General features: G+C 39.3%; 1 protein-coding gene across 8 annotated transcripts in view; it reads left to right on the plus strand.

Moving 5' to 3' along the window:
• Positions 1-17,694, plus strand: part of Ptprc (protein tyrosine phosphatase receptor type C) — a 106,400-nt gene that overhangs the window by 33,690 nt on the left and 55,016 nt on the right. For 4 of the 8 annotated variants that reach the window (XM_050151632.1, XM_050151636.1, XM_050151634.1 and 1 more), the window contains exons 3-4: positions 13,843-13,869; positions 16,797-16,928. In XM_050151632.1, the coding sequence (XP_050007589.1) occupies positions 13,843-13,869; positions 16,797-16,928 (159 nt within the window). The remainder of the gene's footprint in view (positions 1-13,842; positions 13,870-16,796; positions 16,929-17,694) is intronic. The other 4 variants (XM_050151635.1, XM_050151640.1, XM_050151641.1 and 1 more) reach the window with 2 other exon arrangements.

Consider the following 17,694-nt stretch of genomic DNA (forward strand, 5'->3'; position numbering starts at 1 on the left):
CCTCCCTGGAATGAGTCAGAGCAGCCTCACAAGTTGATACTATAACCTTCCTGTAACTGAAGATGAATGGATGGAAGTAGCAAAGAGTGTGAGTTTGCTACTAAAATATTTTAATAGGAAAGAAGCATAACAGGATGCTTTAAAGAGAATGCTGCAGAGTGCTTGGGGGAGCTGGGGAAGTTGACAGTTACGAAATGCACATAAAGCCTGTGCGTCGGGTGGGATGATGCTGACCTAGGGTAAAAGGCAGATATGGACAAGGAGATAGAGGACTTCCGGGGTCAGGTGGTCAAGGTCTTTGTTTCAAACTTGTGGAAAAGGACAGGGAATGGATTTTCAGAATCCTCTAAGACTAAGGGAAAGTATTATGAAGTTTTGAGAAAATCAGACTTTGTACTCTGGCCTGGGATTGAGGGTTGGTGCTGTTGCTTACTCAATTATGAAGCAATTTACTTAAGCCATCCATATCTTTCCTTCTCATTTAATAGATCCAGAATAGCATCATTCATCAAATAGAAAAGTGGTCCTCAACCTTCCAAATGCTGCAACCATTTAACATAATTTTTTTTATGTTGTGGTGACCCTCAAACATATAGTTTTGCTACTTCATAGTTTTGCTATTGTTATAATTTGTAATGTAAAACATTTGTGTTTTCCAGTGGTTATAGGCAATTCCCATGAAAGGGTCATTTGACCCCAAAGGGTTGTGACCCACAGGTTGAGACCTGTTAATCTAACAGTCTTTAAGCAGCTTATAAATCTGATAAAATAGAAAGTTTCTCAAATCTCAAGAGTGACTCGCTGGAGCAAGTGCTTGACTAGCGTCCATGAAGCCCTCAGTTTGATTCCCAGCATCACAGGGACCTGGCATGGTGGTGCGTGTCAGGAATGCCAGCACTAAAAGAGTGGAGGGAGGAGGCCCTAAATTAAAGGTTACCATCGGTTACACAAAGGGTTTGAGTAAAGTTTGGCCTACATGAGATCCTGTCTCCAAAGAACAAATAAAAAGAACATCTGAGGATTGGAAATCTGGGGCTGGGGAGAAGGAAAACTGGATCCAGGTTGGGATTTGGGGTTTGTTGATTTTTACAGGGTCTCCTTAGGCCAGAATGGCCTTGAATTCTCTTGGGAGCCAAGTATGAGGATGAGCTCAAACTTCTGAGTCTCTTGTGTCTACTTCCTGATTACCAGAGTTACAGGCAGATGCCACCATAGCTGTTCACGGCACTGTTGGGGGCTTCATCTGAGCCTCCTGGATGTTAGGCAAGGGCTATTCTAACTGATTTACCAAGTAGGAAACTTGAAAAGGCTTCCTGGAGAAAGGATGATTCTTCTAGCACTTAGATCAGTGGTTCTCAACCTTCCTAATGTTGTGACCCTCTGATACAGTTCTTCATGCTGTGGTGACCCACAACCATAACCTTATTCCATTGCTACTTCATAATGGTAATTTTGCTACTGTGATGAATTGTAATATAAATATCTGCTATTCAGGATATCTGATATGTGATCTCCTTGAGGTCTGCGACCCACAGATTGAGAACCACTGAAATAGGGCTAATATGAAGATTCTGGAAGATACTATACCAGGTAGCAGGATTCAGTGTGCTACTTATTTTACTCTAGACAGGCAGTACTTTTCTGCTGACAAGAAGCTTAAGGAATTGGTCCAATATGAGTTTTTCTTAAGCAACTAAACAGAAAGTGTCTCATAATCCCAATATTATTTATGAACATTGATAGGCTATATTAATACATTTCTATATCACAAAGAACATCAGTAAATTAATTCTCAACATGGAAAAATGTTTCCACATGGGACAAACTGGCATCAGTTAATGTGACCAGGAAGAGAAATGCCCTGGCATACTTCTTTCAGGCCTTGTTTTCATGGTTCTATCAGATATAATATTAAGGAAATCATCCAACTTAAGTAGATCAGCTCACTAAAGTGCAAAGACTGCACTATGATGTTTCCTGAAGATGGACATTATTTTCATACATGATAATAGAGGACTCTTCAAAAGTACAGGAAATCCTTGCCTGATTATCTTTGAAAGTTTCATAATCTTGGATAGAAAGGAACATGTTCTAGTTTCAGTTGGATGTTTCCTATTGTATAGTCTGTCCACTCCAATTTTCATTGTGCGGGTTCTTAGTGAAATGCAAATGCTGACCGAAGTGGGGGGGGTGCTTACGTTTTTAAATATTAGATGGGATTTAATGTTTTTTGTTTATGTTAAAATATCTTTTGTGAGTGGCTTGCAAAGTGGAGTGCTCCTGAACCCAACCCAGTCGTTCCACAAACGTAGCCTCATCGTTGAAATATGATTTCACTAGAGCCCAGCCAAGTAAACCTGAAATTCGGTGTTTTGTAGCAGTTAAATGTACAACCAGGCAGCTTCAACATGAACTAGAGAAGTTGCGGTTTTACCCCGAGATAGAGCTGATTATGCTGGTGCTATGGCAACCGGTTGCACCATTTGGAAGCTCTTGTGTGCTTAACCGCATGAGCTGCACCTCTTCCTTTCCTCTAAAGACTCAGAATAAGAAAAACAGAAGTGTGCGCGGAGGAGAAACCACAAGGGCAGCGAAGGCACTGCTGCGAGCCTTTAGCTTTTGCAAACAGCAGCTGCGCGAGAACAGCACACTGAAATCATCTCCTGCTTGAGAGCTGCCTCTCTTGCTTTTCCCATTATGCCTGTTCTTTAATGATTTTGAAAGGAAGCCAAGTGTTTCTGTTCCGCACTTTTCATGACTGAGGAATAAGGAGAAATAAGTTGGGCATTTATCAGCCTTGGCTTTGATTAGCCACAGCTTTGAGGAGGTGGGGGGACTTGATGAAGCCTTGGGAGCCATTTGATGCTGGTCATGGGATGGAGAAGCGTTTGGTAGACTTCCCACAATGTAGTGCTGTTCTTTTATTTCTTATTTGACCTAACACACACACACACACACTCACATACACACATTCACACACAGACACACACACTCACACACACATTCACACACAGACACACACTCACACACGCATTCACACACACACACACACACACACACACACACACACCTTCTCAGTGTTCAGAAAGGTACACGGAAGAGCTTCAGGCAAGCTCATCCTCCTCACCATGCAGTACCTTAACCCATGGCTTAGAAGCTGCTGAAGCTATGACACCATCTTTTGCTGTTAGTTTGTTTTAAATCATGGAAATGCTGATAAAAAGACATTTCTCAGCTTATTTTCGTACTTCTTTCTTGAGGGTTTGGGTGAAAGGGAAGACGAGCTGATGTTCTTGCTCCAGTCTGTCTCAGGCTGTTCATTTTCTGTTCTTTTTTTTTTTTTTAAACAAAGGGATTTTCTCTTTTTACCATCACCATCTGAGAATTTGCATTTTTATTGATTTTTTTTTAGTTAGTATTCAAAGCAATGGGTTTAATTTGGGCATTTTTATACATAGGCATCATTAAAGTCTGTCTTTCCCCAACAGTGACATCCTGGTACCTCTTTCCTCCTCTTACTGGTCTCCCTCCTGCCCCAATAGTCTTCCCCTCTGCTCTGCTCTTATGTCTTATCTCAGCAGTTCTCAACCTGGGGGTCATGACCTTTTTGGGGGCATCAATAACCCTTTCATGGGGGTCACCTAAGACATCAGAAAACATTTACATCGTGATCCATAACGGTAACAAATTTAGTTATGAAGTAGCAAGGAAAATAATTGATTATTGGGGACTGCCACAACATGAGGAACTGTATTAAAGAGCTACAGCATCAGGACTTTGAGAACCACCGTCTTATATAATCCATTAACCTTCAATAGCCTCTCTCCCCCTCTTCTTTCTTCCATCTCACCGACCATTTCCTGTTTTTATGCCATTTGTATGTTTCTCTCTGTCTCTGTCTCTCTCTCTTTCTCTCACACACACAGAGAAAGAGAGAGGGAGAGAGAGAGGGAGAGGGAGAGAGGGAGAGAGAGGGAGAGAGAAAGAGGGAGAGGGAGTAAGGGAGAGGGAGAGAGGGAGAGGGAGAGAGAAAGACAGCTCCACATAAGAAGAAAACATGTAATATCTATCTTTTCCAGGCTGGCTTATTTCACTGAACATAATCTCTAATTTGATCCATTTTCCTGTGACGGTTGTTACTGACTCTTCTTCGTAGCCGAATACAATTGCATTGTGTATCTGTATTGTATGTAGAGTGCTTTGCTAACAGTTTCGTTTTCAATGATCTGTTCTGTTGGGAGTGGGAGTGCATGACTATAACCTTAGAACTCGGGAGACTGTGGCAGGAGTGTTAGGAAGTGCAGAGCAGCTCAAGGCTGCATCCCAGCTTCAGAAGGAGCTTCAGCTATTTCACTAGACTTGGTCTCAGACAACACAAAACGAAAGAAGACACTGATCCATTTTGTTATGTCATACGCTGGATTCCATGTTGATGATCTACACAAGATATCTTGATCATTGTTGACTCTCTCGTAGCTCTTCAGCACAGGGACTGAATTTATTATTAAATTTTTTCCTGTTATCACAGTGTGATTTAATAAGCCTGGGCTTTTTTTTTTAATATCAAGCAGATCTTCAGTTAAGTCTATACTTTACTACCTTAAGTACTTTAGCTTCGCATGTATTTATTGAAGATTTTTAGCTCTATCTGAGAGAGAGGGCAATGCTATCTATTATAGAGAATTTCTGTAATGTTCTGTGAAGTATAATTTAGCATCATTCACTACAGTGCCATACATCTAGTATCTGCTTAGTAAATCATGATGGTTATTCCTGGGCACTGAAAGCAATACAACAATTTTACCACCGGTTCCAGCCCATGTTGGTGATTCTGTATAATTCTTTGACTATGCTCTTAGTCTGTTTCAGAGGAAGCAGGGAGTTACAAAAACATGCGTACTAAAATGGTAGTGAGTATACTTAAATAATTTCTGCTGCCTGGCTCATATTCTGTACATCAGGTATACACGCCTGGATTTAAATAATGGAAAATAGATAGCTACACAAGACTAAAATAGACATGCTAAGTCTGAGAATAAGCCTACCATGAGAACTGTTTTAGATGAGCGTGTGGGTGGGGAATATTGACACCAGCAGTTCTTCCTCACTTCTCCACCCAAGTCCTGGCCACAGCTTAAGAAAATAACAAGGACATGGGTCACACTGCAGCTTCCCACATCAGCATTTCTATACAGAGCCTGCGCTGTCAACATGGCCCTCAGTCAGCTAATAACACAAACGCGGATTCGTCTTTTAAAGCAGTCAGGATTACGATACTGATTATGCAGAAGCGTATACACGTGCACAGATATACACAATTGATGCTATCTGAAGCATCTTCAGCTGTGCTCTCCACAGGTCTGTTGTGCTCATACTCCTGGCTATCCTGCGGGATGTCAGAGCAATGACGAACACTTTGGAGGGACGATGATGATGATTTTTTTCAAAGTGTTTCCCCTTTTTTTTAAGAATAAATTCTTTGCTCATATGATACATCCTGATTAAAGTTTCCCCTCCTTCTACTCCTCCCTGTTCCACCCCAACTCCCTCCCATCTGGATCCATTCCCTTTCTGTCTCCCATTAGAAAAGAACAGGATTCTAAGAGACAGCAACAAAACATAACAAAATAAAATATAAGATAAAACAAAAAGCATCACATCGAAGTTGGACAAGGAAAACCAAAAGCAGGAAAAAAAAGTTCAAAAGAAGGCATGAGAATCAGAAACACACACTCTTTGCCACACTCAAGAGTCCCATAAAAACCACTAAACTGGAAGCTATAATATTTACACAGAGGATCTGGTGTAGACCCGTGTAGGCTCTGTGCTCGCTGCTTCAGTCTCTGTGAGCCAATATGAGCTTTGCTCATTTGATGTAGAGAGCCTTGTTCTCCTGGTGTCCTCTATCCGCTCTGGCTCTTATACTCTTTCCACTTCCTCTTCTTCAGCGTTCCCTGATGGAGACATCCCATTTAGGCTGTATGTTCCACGCTCTCTCCGCCTAATGTCTGACTGTGGACACTATTTGTTCCCATCCACTGCAGGAGGGCAGGAGGAGGCTTCTCTGATGATGGCCGAGGAAGGCATTGAGATGAGGATGACTTTTGAGAAGAGGTCCCATCATAGCCCAAGATGGCCTCAAATTCATTAGTCTCCTGCCTCAACTCTCAATGCTTTGAACATGAGCCATTTTAAAACATGGCCATCAAGTTCAAAGACCCTGATGCTGCCAGTATTACACATTGATGTTGCCATCATTACATAGGAAGTGACCATCCTTGTTGCTTCCCTTAAGTGTAGATATGTGTTATACGATAAAAAAGAATAAAAGGAGAAACATCATTTTTTCTTACATGGCTGCTGGATTTATTTATTTTTATTTTTGTTAGAGTCTCGTGAAGTCCAGGCTTGTCTGGAGTTTACTATGATGTAAGGATGATCTTGACTCCCAGACCCTCCCAGTTGGGGGGGGGGGTTCACTGTGTGCCACTGTGCCCAGCTTTCCAGTCTTTCCCAACTCTCTGGTGCTTATTTAATTATTTAGTTTATTAACATATTGAAATTGATAGGGTGATACATTTAGTCAAAATCAAAATACTGAAAAGCACACGTTTTTAAAGTTTTACGTGTGTGTTACACGTTATCATCTATAATCACAAATAGGTTGGGATAATTCCATGGCTTTAGAAGAGAGGTAGACATGAAAAAAACCAACGTATTCTTTGATTTTAAAGTGCCTTCATTCATTAAACATTTCCTGGCTTTGTCCTCACCTGTATTTTGCATACTAACTCTTTCCTTGTTTGCGATTATGATTTTAGGATAGTGTGGAAGCTAGGGTTGAATGTTTACTTGCAGTATGCCACCTACAGTCAGCGAGATTACTGCTCTTGGTCCCCATCGTATTGCCCAACCTTGACTCTTATATTTCTGTCCTCAACTTGAACATGTCTTTTTGGTATTTGAGAACGGTGTATTAATTATATTGTGTGGTTTACAAAACTATTTTAGATAGTGTCTCTTAAATCCTTCTTTCAATTTTGAATGCCCGCTCTATTCATCCCCTGCTCATTGCTCCCAGAGACAACGCGTTCCAATTTTGAGGTTGTGAGTTAGAATTGGTTCTAGTTTCTCCTGCTCCTTATGTTGTTTCTGTTTGTCTTGAGTTACTCTTAAGTTTGTCCTGTTGTCCGTCTGTCTTGTATTTCTTTGATGTCCGATGTATCAATCAGTGAAGCCTGAATGAATGTATGTTAAATTCTCTGAGTTTGGTGCATCTAGTAGATTCATAGCCCCTCATGGAATTAAACCTCAGCAGAAAGGCATGCGCTCTCTGCATCTTAGTATTCTTTCCCACCAACTGGACTCCACCTCAACCCCGGGGAGTCTTCTGCTGGCTTGTGAGTATAACATTGTTTTCTAGAGATGGGCAGTCATTCTTTCACTCTAGAGACTCAAGGTACAATGCTGACACATCCATGATTAACACAGAGCTGATAAAAAGAACAAGGACTATGGTTAAACACACACTGCTTCAGATCTAAAATGCCATCATGTGACCGCAAGCCAGCCATTTCTGCTCTCCGCTTGATTCCCTATAAAACACAGAGAAGAAGTGCTGACTTGCACAGCTTAGTGGGTTGATAGGATTAAAAACAACTCTAGGAAGTAGCTTTTCCTGCTTCCATCCACTCCTCAGTATGTGAACACTGACAGCAAACAATTCTATTACAATCAGATACTGGCAATATCACTTTGCCGTCAGTTGTTTTTAATCCTATCAACCCACTAAATTTTTTTTTTTCTTTTGGTAGTACTGAAGATGGAACCCTGGGGTTCTCACATGACACGCAAAAGCTATCCACTGAGCAATACTCACAGAACTCTCACCTTGTTGATTTCTTTTTGCTTTACCTTTTGTGTCCCCCCCCCCCTCCCCAAGATACAATCTTACCAAGTTGCCTGCTATCCTAGGCTTCAGTCAGCAGTCTAGTCTGGCTTTGAAATTGTGACTCTTGCTGTAGTCTCTGGAATATCTGGGATTGCATGCTTGTGCTACCATGCACAGCTTCTGCAATCTTGATCCTAACTTGGTGGTCGTTACAGACTACATCATATACCTCATTTGTAGAGTAAATATAATCCTTTATTTTTATTTGTGTCTATTGGTATTGTCACACCATGTAAGATGAGAAAGTGTAACTGGCTGTTTTAGCTCCCTCTAGCTACTGGTCCCACTATCATATACCCTTTGTAATCACGGAGGGCAGTTATGCAGATACACATTCTAAATCTCGAAAACACTCCAATTTCTTTTAGACTAATACTCAGAGTAAGTATTTATTTCATCTATTCTGCTTGACTCTTCTGCCTCTGCAAAGCAGGCAGGCTGAAATCCCCTCACAAATGCTATTCTGTGGGGTTCTCTTTCTTTCTTTCTTTCTTTCTTTCTTTCTTTCTTTCTTTCTTTTTTTTTTATTTTGGAAAGGAGGTTAGTGGTGGACTGGGTGGTATTTAAAGCCCAAGTATATCCTTTGAAATGTCATTTCCACTCAAATTGATTCCTGCTTTTCTTAAAGCTCTCATGGCAGACTTAGGGTTGTGACTTCAAGGTAACTTTGATTTGCAATCATTTCAACATTTCGAGTTGTAAAAGAAACATATTGGGAAAGGTAAATTCAGTTAACAATACACGTGTTAGAATAACAGAGCTTTGAAGATCAAGGGTTCTCTTATCTCTGTGCTCACGTGTTTAATGTATCTAGTCAATTCCACTGGTAATTCACAACAGGAATATAATGGGGAAACACTCACCAGGTGATGATGTACCGATTTCTGGTGCTCTGGCGCCATCTACTGAAACGTTGCTAAAGAAAAGAATGCATGAGAGCTGCCTAAGCAGAAGAGTAAAGCATTCTGTCACACAGTACACACGGAGTAGAACACTTGGTGTGTTTATAGATTTTAGAAAAGAACCTGAAATTCATAGCTTAGAAAAGTGATTTTTTTCTATTTACTGTGTCCTACCAGTACATGAACTGTTTAAATTTATACTGCCTTTTCATGTATTTTTCTTCAGCTATTTTTATTTCTTTCAAATTCTGCTCATATATATGTGATGCTACTCTTACTACCACGTTGTCCTAGTTGCACTGGTCAGGAGACACTATGCAAAGGTTTGATTTCTAATACCAGTTGTATCGACAATAAACGGTTGCTTTCACTAGCCTGGGGTGGAGAGTGCTGTCTATCAGGGAACACATCTGAACAATACCTGGACTCATTGGCTCTGCATGGCTCCAGATGGTTAATCTGGGACCCTGGAACCAGTCAAATGAGAGGGCCATGTTCTAACTAAATGCTCCACAAATTCCAATCATTTCAGGTCTTCCTGTGTAAGGATCCTGGTTGCATCTACTTACGATTTTGATGGCAATCTGTTAATGTGAGCACAGGGGACACGATAGGCAATTACACAGGTGATTTAGAAAGAATTCCAGAAATGACATAGAAATAGAAAGAACAAAATAGAAATTGTAGCTAGTTAGTAGCACAGCTCTCGTGAATATTTATGGGAAGTCTTATACTTATACCTTCTGGCCTATTTGGTATGTATACAGAGGTAGCTGTTATTATATGCAAAATGTCTGAAATGGCCCATGCATAAGGACGCACGGTTTTCAGATAGAGGCTTTATAATTAGGCTACTTATGTAGGACAACTTTATTGTATTCCTGCTTTAAGATTTATAGTGCTTTTATTTTGTGATTTTCCTTTGACACAAGAATACCTGGGAACATTCATACATGCTGTGTACTGCTGAGGGGAATGCATAGTTTCTTACAGTGATCACTTTATATTTTGAAGTAGTTTCTTATTTTTTAAAAGCCTTAGAGTTATGCTAAAATATTTTTTGACTGGCTATTTTTTTTTCAATTTTGTGTATCACATTTAAAAAGAGTGCGACGGGATATTAAAATCTGCTGGGAAGGGTTTTGGGACCAAAGCAAGTAATTTTGGTCTTACATTGACTCTCAAAAGTAGTTCCTGGGTACTAGAATTTCCTTTTAAAACAGGTTAAGGTGTGTGTGTGTGTTTCTGTGTCTGTATGTAATATTTTATAGATAAATGGTAAGTGGTAGTATTTTACTAAGGTTTCAGAATGAAGAAGTTTAACATATTGCAATAAGTGAGTGTAAAAGAAAAGATGCTAGCGACTTGAGAAGTCTTTATGGAGACAGTATATCAATAGAGAAGAGATGAAAGCATGATCTATCTTTAAATACGGGTTTTCCATGGATATTAAATGTTATCACGCTAAAGATGAAAGAATTTGGGAGACCTTAAATACTGAACCTTAGGTAGATCAGATATGTAGATGTTAACCCTATACCCAAGCTTCAGAATGCAGTTCCCAGCTCAAGTGCTTACTGTAACGCTTTTGAATGTTTGTGTCTGTTACTGATTTTTTTTCATCAAAATAAAGTTAGAGAAGACTTGGTTGAATTAAATTCACTTTATGAGACACTTCCTATGAGGGTGGTACAAGGAATAGTTGCCATTTGATCACAATCCCAGAGAACTTAGACAACAATGAGGACTCTAAGAGAGACTTACATAGATTTAGTCTACATGCGAAGTAGAAAAAGACAAGATCTCCTGAGTAAATTGGGAGCATGGGGACCTTGGGAGAGGGTTGAAGGAGAAAGAAGAGGCAGGGAGGGAAGCAGAGAAAAATGTAGAACTCGATAAAAATCAATTGAAAAAAGGGAAGTATTTCTAGACAGTACACTCTGGTTCTTAAAGGCTTTTGTTAACATCACAGGCCCAGGGGCTGGCGAGATGAGTCAGTCATGAATGTGCTTGTCCCGCAAGCATAAAGACATGAGTTTGGATGTCCCATAGCCACTTGAAACAGCTAACAAGATGGGTGCAGTGACATTCACCTTTGAGCCCAGTGTTGGAATGGCAGAGAGATCTGACTCCTTGGGGAGCTGAGTCAATGAATACTAGGTTCAGTGGGAGACCCTGTCTCCAAAACTAAGGTGGAAAGTGATTGAAGAGGACAGCTGGCATTGACTACTGGCTCCCCCAACACACATTTGTCCCTGTGCACACATGAACACGTGCATACACTACTCCGATATGTACAAGTGTGCCTTCACACCTTTCATTCATTGCTAGCTTTTTCTTCTGAACATGTGGTAAGGAGTAAGGTTACAGTCTTTTATCATATACTTCAATAAGATAGTCCCATGAAGCAGAATGGTCTCCAAAATGAATGATGGAGTAATAGAATCTACTCTAACATTCCTCTTGTCCCTGTAACTAGAGTTGTTATTTGTTTTATTCTCCGTATCCATCTATCCTGTGGTTTCTGCCATCTTCAGACGAACATTCATTACCTTGTCAGGGCCTGAAATGCCTACTCTTGAGCTCATGCCTAGAAACCGTCACCACATGGGCTTTCCTTCTCCTTCATGTTTATTCCATGTTTAAAGTCATCCAAGGATTCCTCTGCCCGTGATTACATAGCAGATAACACGTACCCCATTACAGTAGCTTCTCACTCTTTTCTTCTTCATTAGAATGGTCCAGTTCTTGCCGACTGTCGATTATTGCTCTAAATAGGTTACACATATGATTTCTATGTGTTTTCAGACTACTAGATAATTTGTATTTTGCATTCTTGGCTTTTCAAGGTGAGGATCATGCCTTTGTCATGGTTGACTCTCAGTTCTAACAGCAAACCAACAAAACAAATAATTACTTCCTAAACTTGAGTGAACCAAATGCTGATATTGAGAAGGGGTGTATCAAACAATTTCTAGACAAGTTTAAATATCTCACTAAAGAAGGACAGGATACTGTTTGCTATGGTTTCATATAATCAAGCTAATTTGAATATTTTAAGCTTTTAGAAATGCTATATTCTTCCCAATTACCACAAGTGATTTTGCATGTCATTTAAAATGTGGTCTATTAATTATGGATATATTAATACTTTGTTTATTTCTATTATCTCTTTTGCCAATCAACATGATTCTAAGAAATTAACTTAGAAGGAAGTTAGAATGGTTCAGAGGACAGAGATGTTTTTAACAGGAAAATAAAATTAGATAAAATAAAAAAGAACAAACTGACTAGACAAGAAATGGGACAGTCTTTCAAATAACGGGTTTTCAAAACGATGCAGTCATAAGCCAAATAGCAGTGTCTTAGTCGTGGTTGGTCCTTAATTCTGTCACCCGGTGACAGTACAGCCTTTTTAATCATGACAATATACTCTATGATTATTAACATAATGGTGAAGTCACTTCATACTGTGTGGCACAAAAGAAATGCCCACTGATGAGCGATGATAGTACTTAAGTGTGGATAATAGAGAGGAAAGTAGAAGACAAAGAAGTCTATGCAGTTTCACCTTTCAGTTTATTTATCTGGACATACAGGTATATAAACACCTAGACACATGTACACGTAAAACAAGGACGCATCTCTGATCGTACTTGAGGGGAGAAGAATTTCTCAGATTTCTTCTGTTTAAAAAAGGAAAACCTCTTGACAGGCAGCGATCTTTATTACTGGGCAGTCTCTTTTTCTTCCTGAAGACCGCTTGCTTTCCCAGCATTGCTTTTTCTCCCGAGAAAATAGCTTCCTCCTGTTTCTGTTCGTCTCTTAGGAGGAAGGGTGACGAATCGTCTCATTTCACAGGGGACCAGACCCGGCTTCCCTCACACTCATACAGCTTCCCTGTACCACGTGTGGAAACACGTGACAGGCCCATCTGACGCATATCATTTCCTCATTGTTTCGGTGAAACCTCTATGAAACATCTCTGTCTGCATCTTTTCTCTTCTGGGGAGTGCTTCATCATCTCTGCCGCCTGCTCCTTGTCGCTCTCTTACCCCCCCCCCCCGGTTCTGTCCTGGAATTTTGTTTGGGGATCTGCTTCACACCCAGAGCAGATGCTTCTGGAGGATTTCACATAAAATCATCAGCATATCTAACTCTCCTCTCTCACCTGAATTGTCTTTCCTTTTCAGTTCAACGAAAATGTCCACACTCCCTCTTCAGCAACTCAGAAATGTGTAGAAACACCCATGTGACCTTCACCTTTGCTTCAGCCTGCCTTCTCTCTTCCAAAGACACGGAAAGGCCTTGCGGCTTCTCCCTGGGTGTTTCGCAGATGCTCTGCCTCCCACTCGTTCCCTCAGTGTCTCTTTCTTATATAGGACATCGCCATTATCTTTTCTACTTGGTGTAGTCTTTGCACTTTTTCTTTTTGCCTCTATCTCAGCTTTGCCTCGTGTTCACTTTCTTTCTTATGAATGTGATTCAACGTTCAAATATTTCCCTTTAACCGCCCCCCTCCCTTAAAGACATCGCCTCACTGACTCACTCTGAACTGTGAGAAAACTCCCACGTTCTTATTCCTTTAGGGCCACACATTACATACATTAGGTCAGCATGTAGCTGTCTTCAGAAGAGCGAAACTCTCAGAAAAAATAAAATGGGAACTTAATTTTATTAAGATAAAATATGCTGAAAATAAATATGCATCTATGATATATAAAAATTACATGTTTGAGTGGCTAGAGAGATGGCTCAGCGGTTAAGAGCACTGCCTGCTCTTCCAAAGGTCCTGAGTTCAATTCCCAGCAACCACATGGTGACTTACAACCACCTGTAATGAGATTTGGTGCCCTCTTCTGGCCTGCAGACATACATGCAGACAGAATACTGAGAATACTGTACACATAATAAGTAAATTTAAAAAAAAATTACATGTTTGTTTTAAATCCGAAACTTTCTAAAATTGTTTAATTTTATATTTTTCAGGGCAAGATAAGACATCAGCCACTACTGGTAAGAATTAATGTTTAACTTTTATTTCTGTTATAACAATCATGTACTTAATATAGATATAAGTATTTATTTATTTGGCAAAGAAGTAAGTTTGAAGAAGAAAGTTAATAGTACTGCATGTTCCTGACTTTCGCACGTTCTTACAAGCCTTTCTGATATAAAGTTTACTAAGTATTTTTACATTTACTATGCTTAATAAAACTTTAACTATTTAAAATTGACAAAAGTGACAGCAAACTTCTAGCCCCCTTAAAATTCAACATGGTAAATAAATTCAAAAGCTGTATGAATCAACATGAGTTAAGTTTTGAATATGAATAAAAAACTATGATCAGAATATACGGTATAAAATTGGTGTTCAATAAAAAAGAATTGAATTAGGGAAGTAGAGGGAAGCCTAAATACAATTTCACAAATACTTAAAGACTAATGTATTTTATAAATTAGTTGGTTCTAGAATTTGCTTACATTTAGAATTTAATTAATGTTCTCTTATAGGTAAAAATTAATTTTATAATATTTTTTCAAGAGTCATTTGCCCTTCTCCCAATTATGCTTGAAAATCTGTTTGATATTAAGATATTTTGTATTAATTGTTTGCAAAATTTCCTACTATAAATTAAGTTATTTTTTCTAAAAGCTTCTGAGTTTTGAGAAAAGCAAACTTAAATAATGATGACGCTACCAGCACATTAAAATTCATTAAGTGCCAAATTATAGAGGAATTGACCTGCAGGTGGCTAAAGAGAAATTGACCCCCTTACATGTTCTCATTGCTGTAAATGCTTGTTCTTTGACTAACCATGGGGTTGACAGTGTGTCTTAAGGAGGTGAGTGAAACCACAAAATACAACTGGGTGAGCAATTTAAATTTAGGGATTTAAACTTAATTTGCTCCACATTTCAAATGGAGCACATGTAGCACAGTCTAAAATTGGATTATTCCTGGGATTATTTATCATTCAATGTAAGTTTTCCCGAATGCTGAAACACTATGCTAATACTAACTAATCCTACTCCTGAGTTAAACAGAGAAGCATTTTTTTTAAAAAATTGCAATGTTTAATAATAGAATTTATAGTTTCATTGTATGGCAGAGAGTTTTCATAAAGCACTTCCTGTATAGCAGGTTCTGGTTGGTTCTTGCCAACTTCTTAAGTGAAATACGGCATTTTCCTTCACAACATACCAAGTTACTCTCAGCCACATAGATGTGATATTGTTGCAGAAGAGGACTGGGTGTGGGATAGGACGGCAGTCTACTCCTTCCCCTTCTGGGAGTTTCGTTATTTCTGCACTAACCATAATCAAGCAGATTGGGATGAAGGAAGTTAGAATTATGAACCATAATGCAAAGGAGCATGGCACCCCCCCAGATATTATTAGCAATGGGAACATAATTGATGGAAATGTCGAGTGTTCAAAGTGAGAATTCGAGGACAATACAGAATCGGCAAATTTACATTTGTAAATTCAACTTGTGAAACTTGAACTTCAGTGTGTGCAAAGACATTAATGTTTCTACATGAGGTAACTTCTCTGAACACCTTTCTGAATCTCCCTTCTGCCTTCCACTTTTCTTCTTTTTATCTAGTCCTTTCTTCTTTTTATTCAGTGCATAGTGGATGAAAGACAATTAGGTCAGAATCATGACCCTGAAGACAAGACGTGTGGCTTGCCTCTAATTCAAATAACCCAGTTTTGATAAACTGGATATTCAAAAATGCACATTTTACTATTCAAAGAAGTTAATACATGTTACCCATGATATATTTAGGTAAAATGCACCCTTATATTCTCAAAGAGAACATGATAGCTTTAAAAACTAAGTTTGATATAGTTAGTTGTTTCACAAAAAGAAATACATCTTAAAGAAAGGAAAGCAAAGAAATGTTAGACTTACTCCATTGTGTTAATTCCCCTGCAGACCGCAGCTGCCGTCTGTACCCTGCACAAGTTTGTCCATCACTCCCTCCTGCCCCATCACTCCTGTAAAACAGTGAGTGAGAACAACTGCATTTCAGTACCATGTGTCTACTTACAAAGTCAAACACGTTTGGATATTTTCATAAAAACAGGTCATTCACACTTGTGTTTGTGAATTTTGTTTTCCATACTTTACCCACATAACTCTCCTTGTTTCCATTTATTTATTTATTGAATCAGCACATACATAAAATTTTGTTTGTAGACAGGAACTTTTTATGTATTTCAAATTGACCTAAAACTTGCAATCCCTTGCCTCAGCCTTTTGAAAGATGGAGCTGCGGGTATGACCAGTCCACCTGATTCATCTAGACTTTTCATATTTTTCCCACTCTGAATCCTAAGTCTCCTAACAATTCATTTCTGGCTTTAGCCTTTTCCACGGTTACTTATCATTTGTAAGTATTTTCAGATTTCCGTTAGACATCTTACTCACTGGGTTACAGTCTTCTGAATCAGGTTGGTTTTGGTAGCTACCCAACAATTAAATGAGAAGTGAGCTAAGGGGAGTTCCTTTTGAGTCCATTTCCTCAATTTTATTTTTAACTCTTATTATATAATTTGTATCTATAATGTGTATGCATTATTAAAATCTATAGACATATGGTGATAAATGTGTATGTGTATTTGAATGGGTATGGGTATGTGTGCATATGTTCATATGTGTGTATACCTGAATATAGATAACTGTGTGATGTATATATATATATTTCTCTATGTGTATATTTTTACATAGTGTGTATGTATGTATGTGTAAGTATGTGTGCATTTATGCCAGTGTGTATGTGTGTGTATGTCTGTGTGTGTGTGTAAGCCTGATCCCTGTGTGTGGCATTGGGACATTATATGCATGTACTACATATATGTTAGTACATGCATATGAGTGGGCATTTTGGGACATGATTCACATGTTTGTTCTCTTTCATCACCCATTAACGTAGCAGGACCGAACCCATCAGAGAAGACCCTTCCTCTGACTCACAGTACCCCTTTACCTGCCCACACCACTGACCTCACACCCTCAAGCATCTCTGAAAGAGAGAATGGCTCCTCAGAGACCACCTATTTTCCAGGTGACCATTTGACCCAGAAACTTGGATGATGTTGATATTCTTATCACGAAAGGTTGTCACACAGCCATCCCTAACCAAAATGATACTGGAGATGAATTTGCCCTTTAAAAACTTTCTAGGGTGACCAAATTTTTAAAATTTAAGTAATACATACAGTTTCTACGCATTCAGTTTTCGTCAGGTAAGTAAAGTGCAGGAGGTAGTAGGCATCTGTGAAGGTTGCTGAGGGGAAAGAGCTCAGACATGACGCTTTAGATGGAAAGGGGCTAAGGGAAGATGATCCCGTAAGTAAAGCCAGGGAAGGCTCTCTGTTGTCCTTGTGTGTCCACAGCTGCCCAGGGACTGACCATAGCCTCCTGCTGCACTGGGCGGGTGACACTTCTGCTTTGCTGCTCCTAGACTTCCTTGCAGTTCCTCCGAAGTGGGCTATTCCCATTTCTTAGTTTCATTCTAGGCTCACATGATCAGAAATACTGAAGATGGGCAACTATTTTTAACAATCAACTCAGAGAATTCAGTTTGGGGTGGTGAATTTTTTCCAGCGATATTTGCATTATTTCAATTCTTAAAAGAGAAGGAAAACAGAATTGGGAAATCTAGTCGTGGAATTTAAGGTCCTGCAGCTATGTTTATAAGTAACCATCAGGAGTGGGAGTTGAGACTTGCCAGCCAGGAAGCTGTGCACATGTTTCTGGAATCCCATCAGTGATGCCATTTTCTTAGACGAATAGGCTTCCAAACATGCTTTCTAAGACAGTGAATGAGT

This window comes from Alexandromys fortis, unplaced genomic scaffold, assembly GCF_014885135.2.
Source record: "Alexandromys fortis isolate MF-2015 unplaced genomic scaffold, M_Fortis_MF-2015_v1.1 scaffold_71, whole genome shotgun sequence".
In the NCBI taxonomy this organism is placed as follows: domain Eukaryota; kingdom Metazoa; phylum Chordata; class Mammalia; order Rodentia; family Cricetidae; genus Alexandromys; species Alexandromys fortis.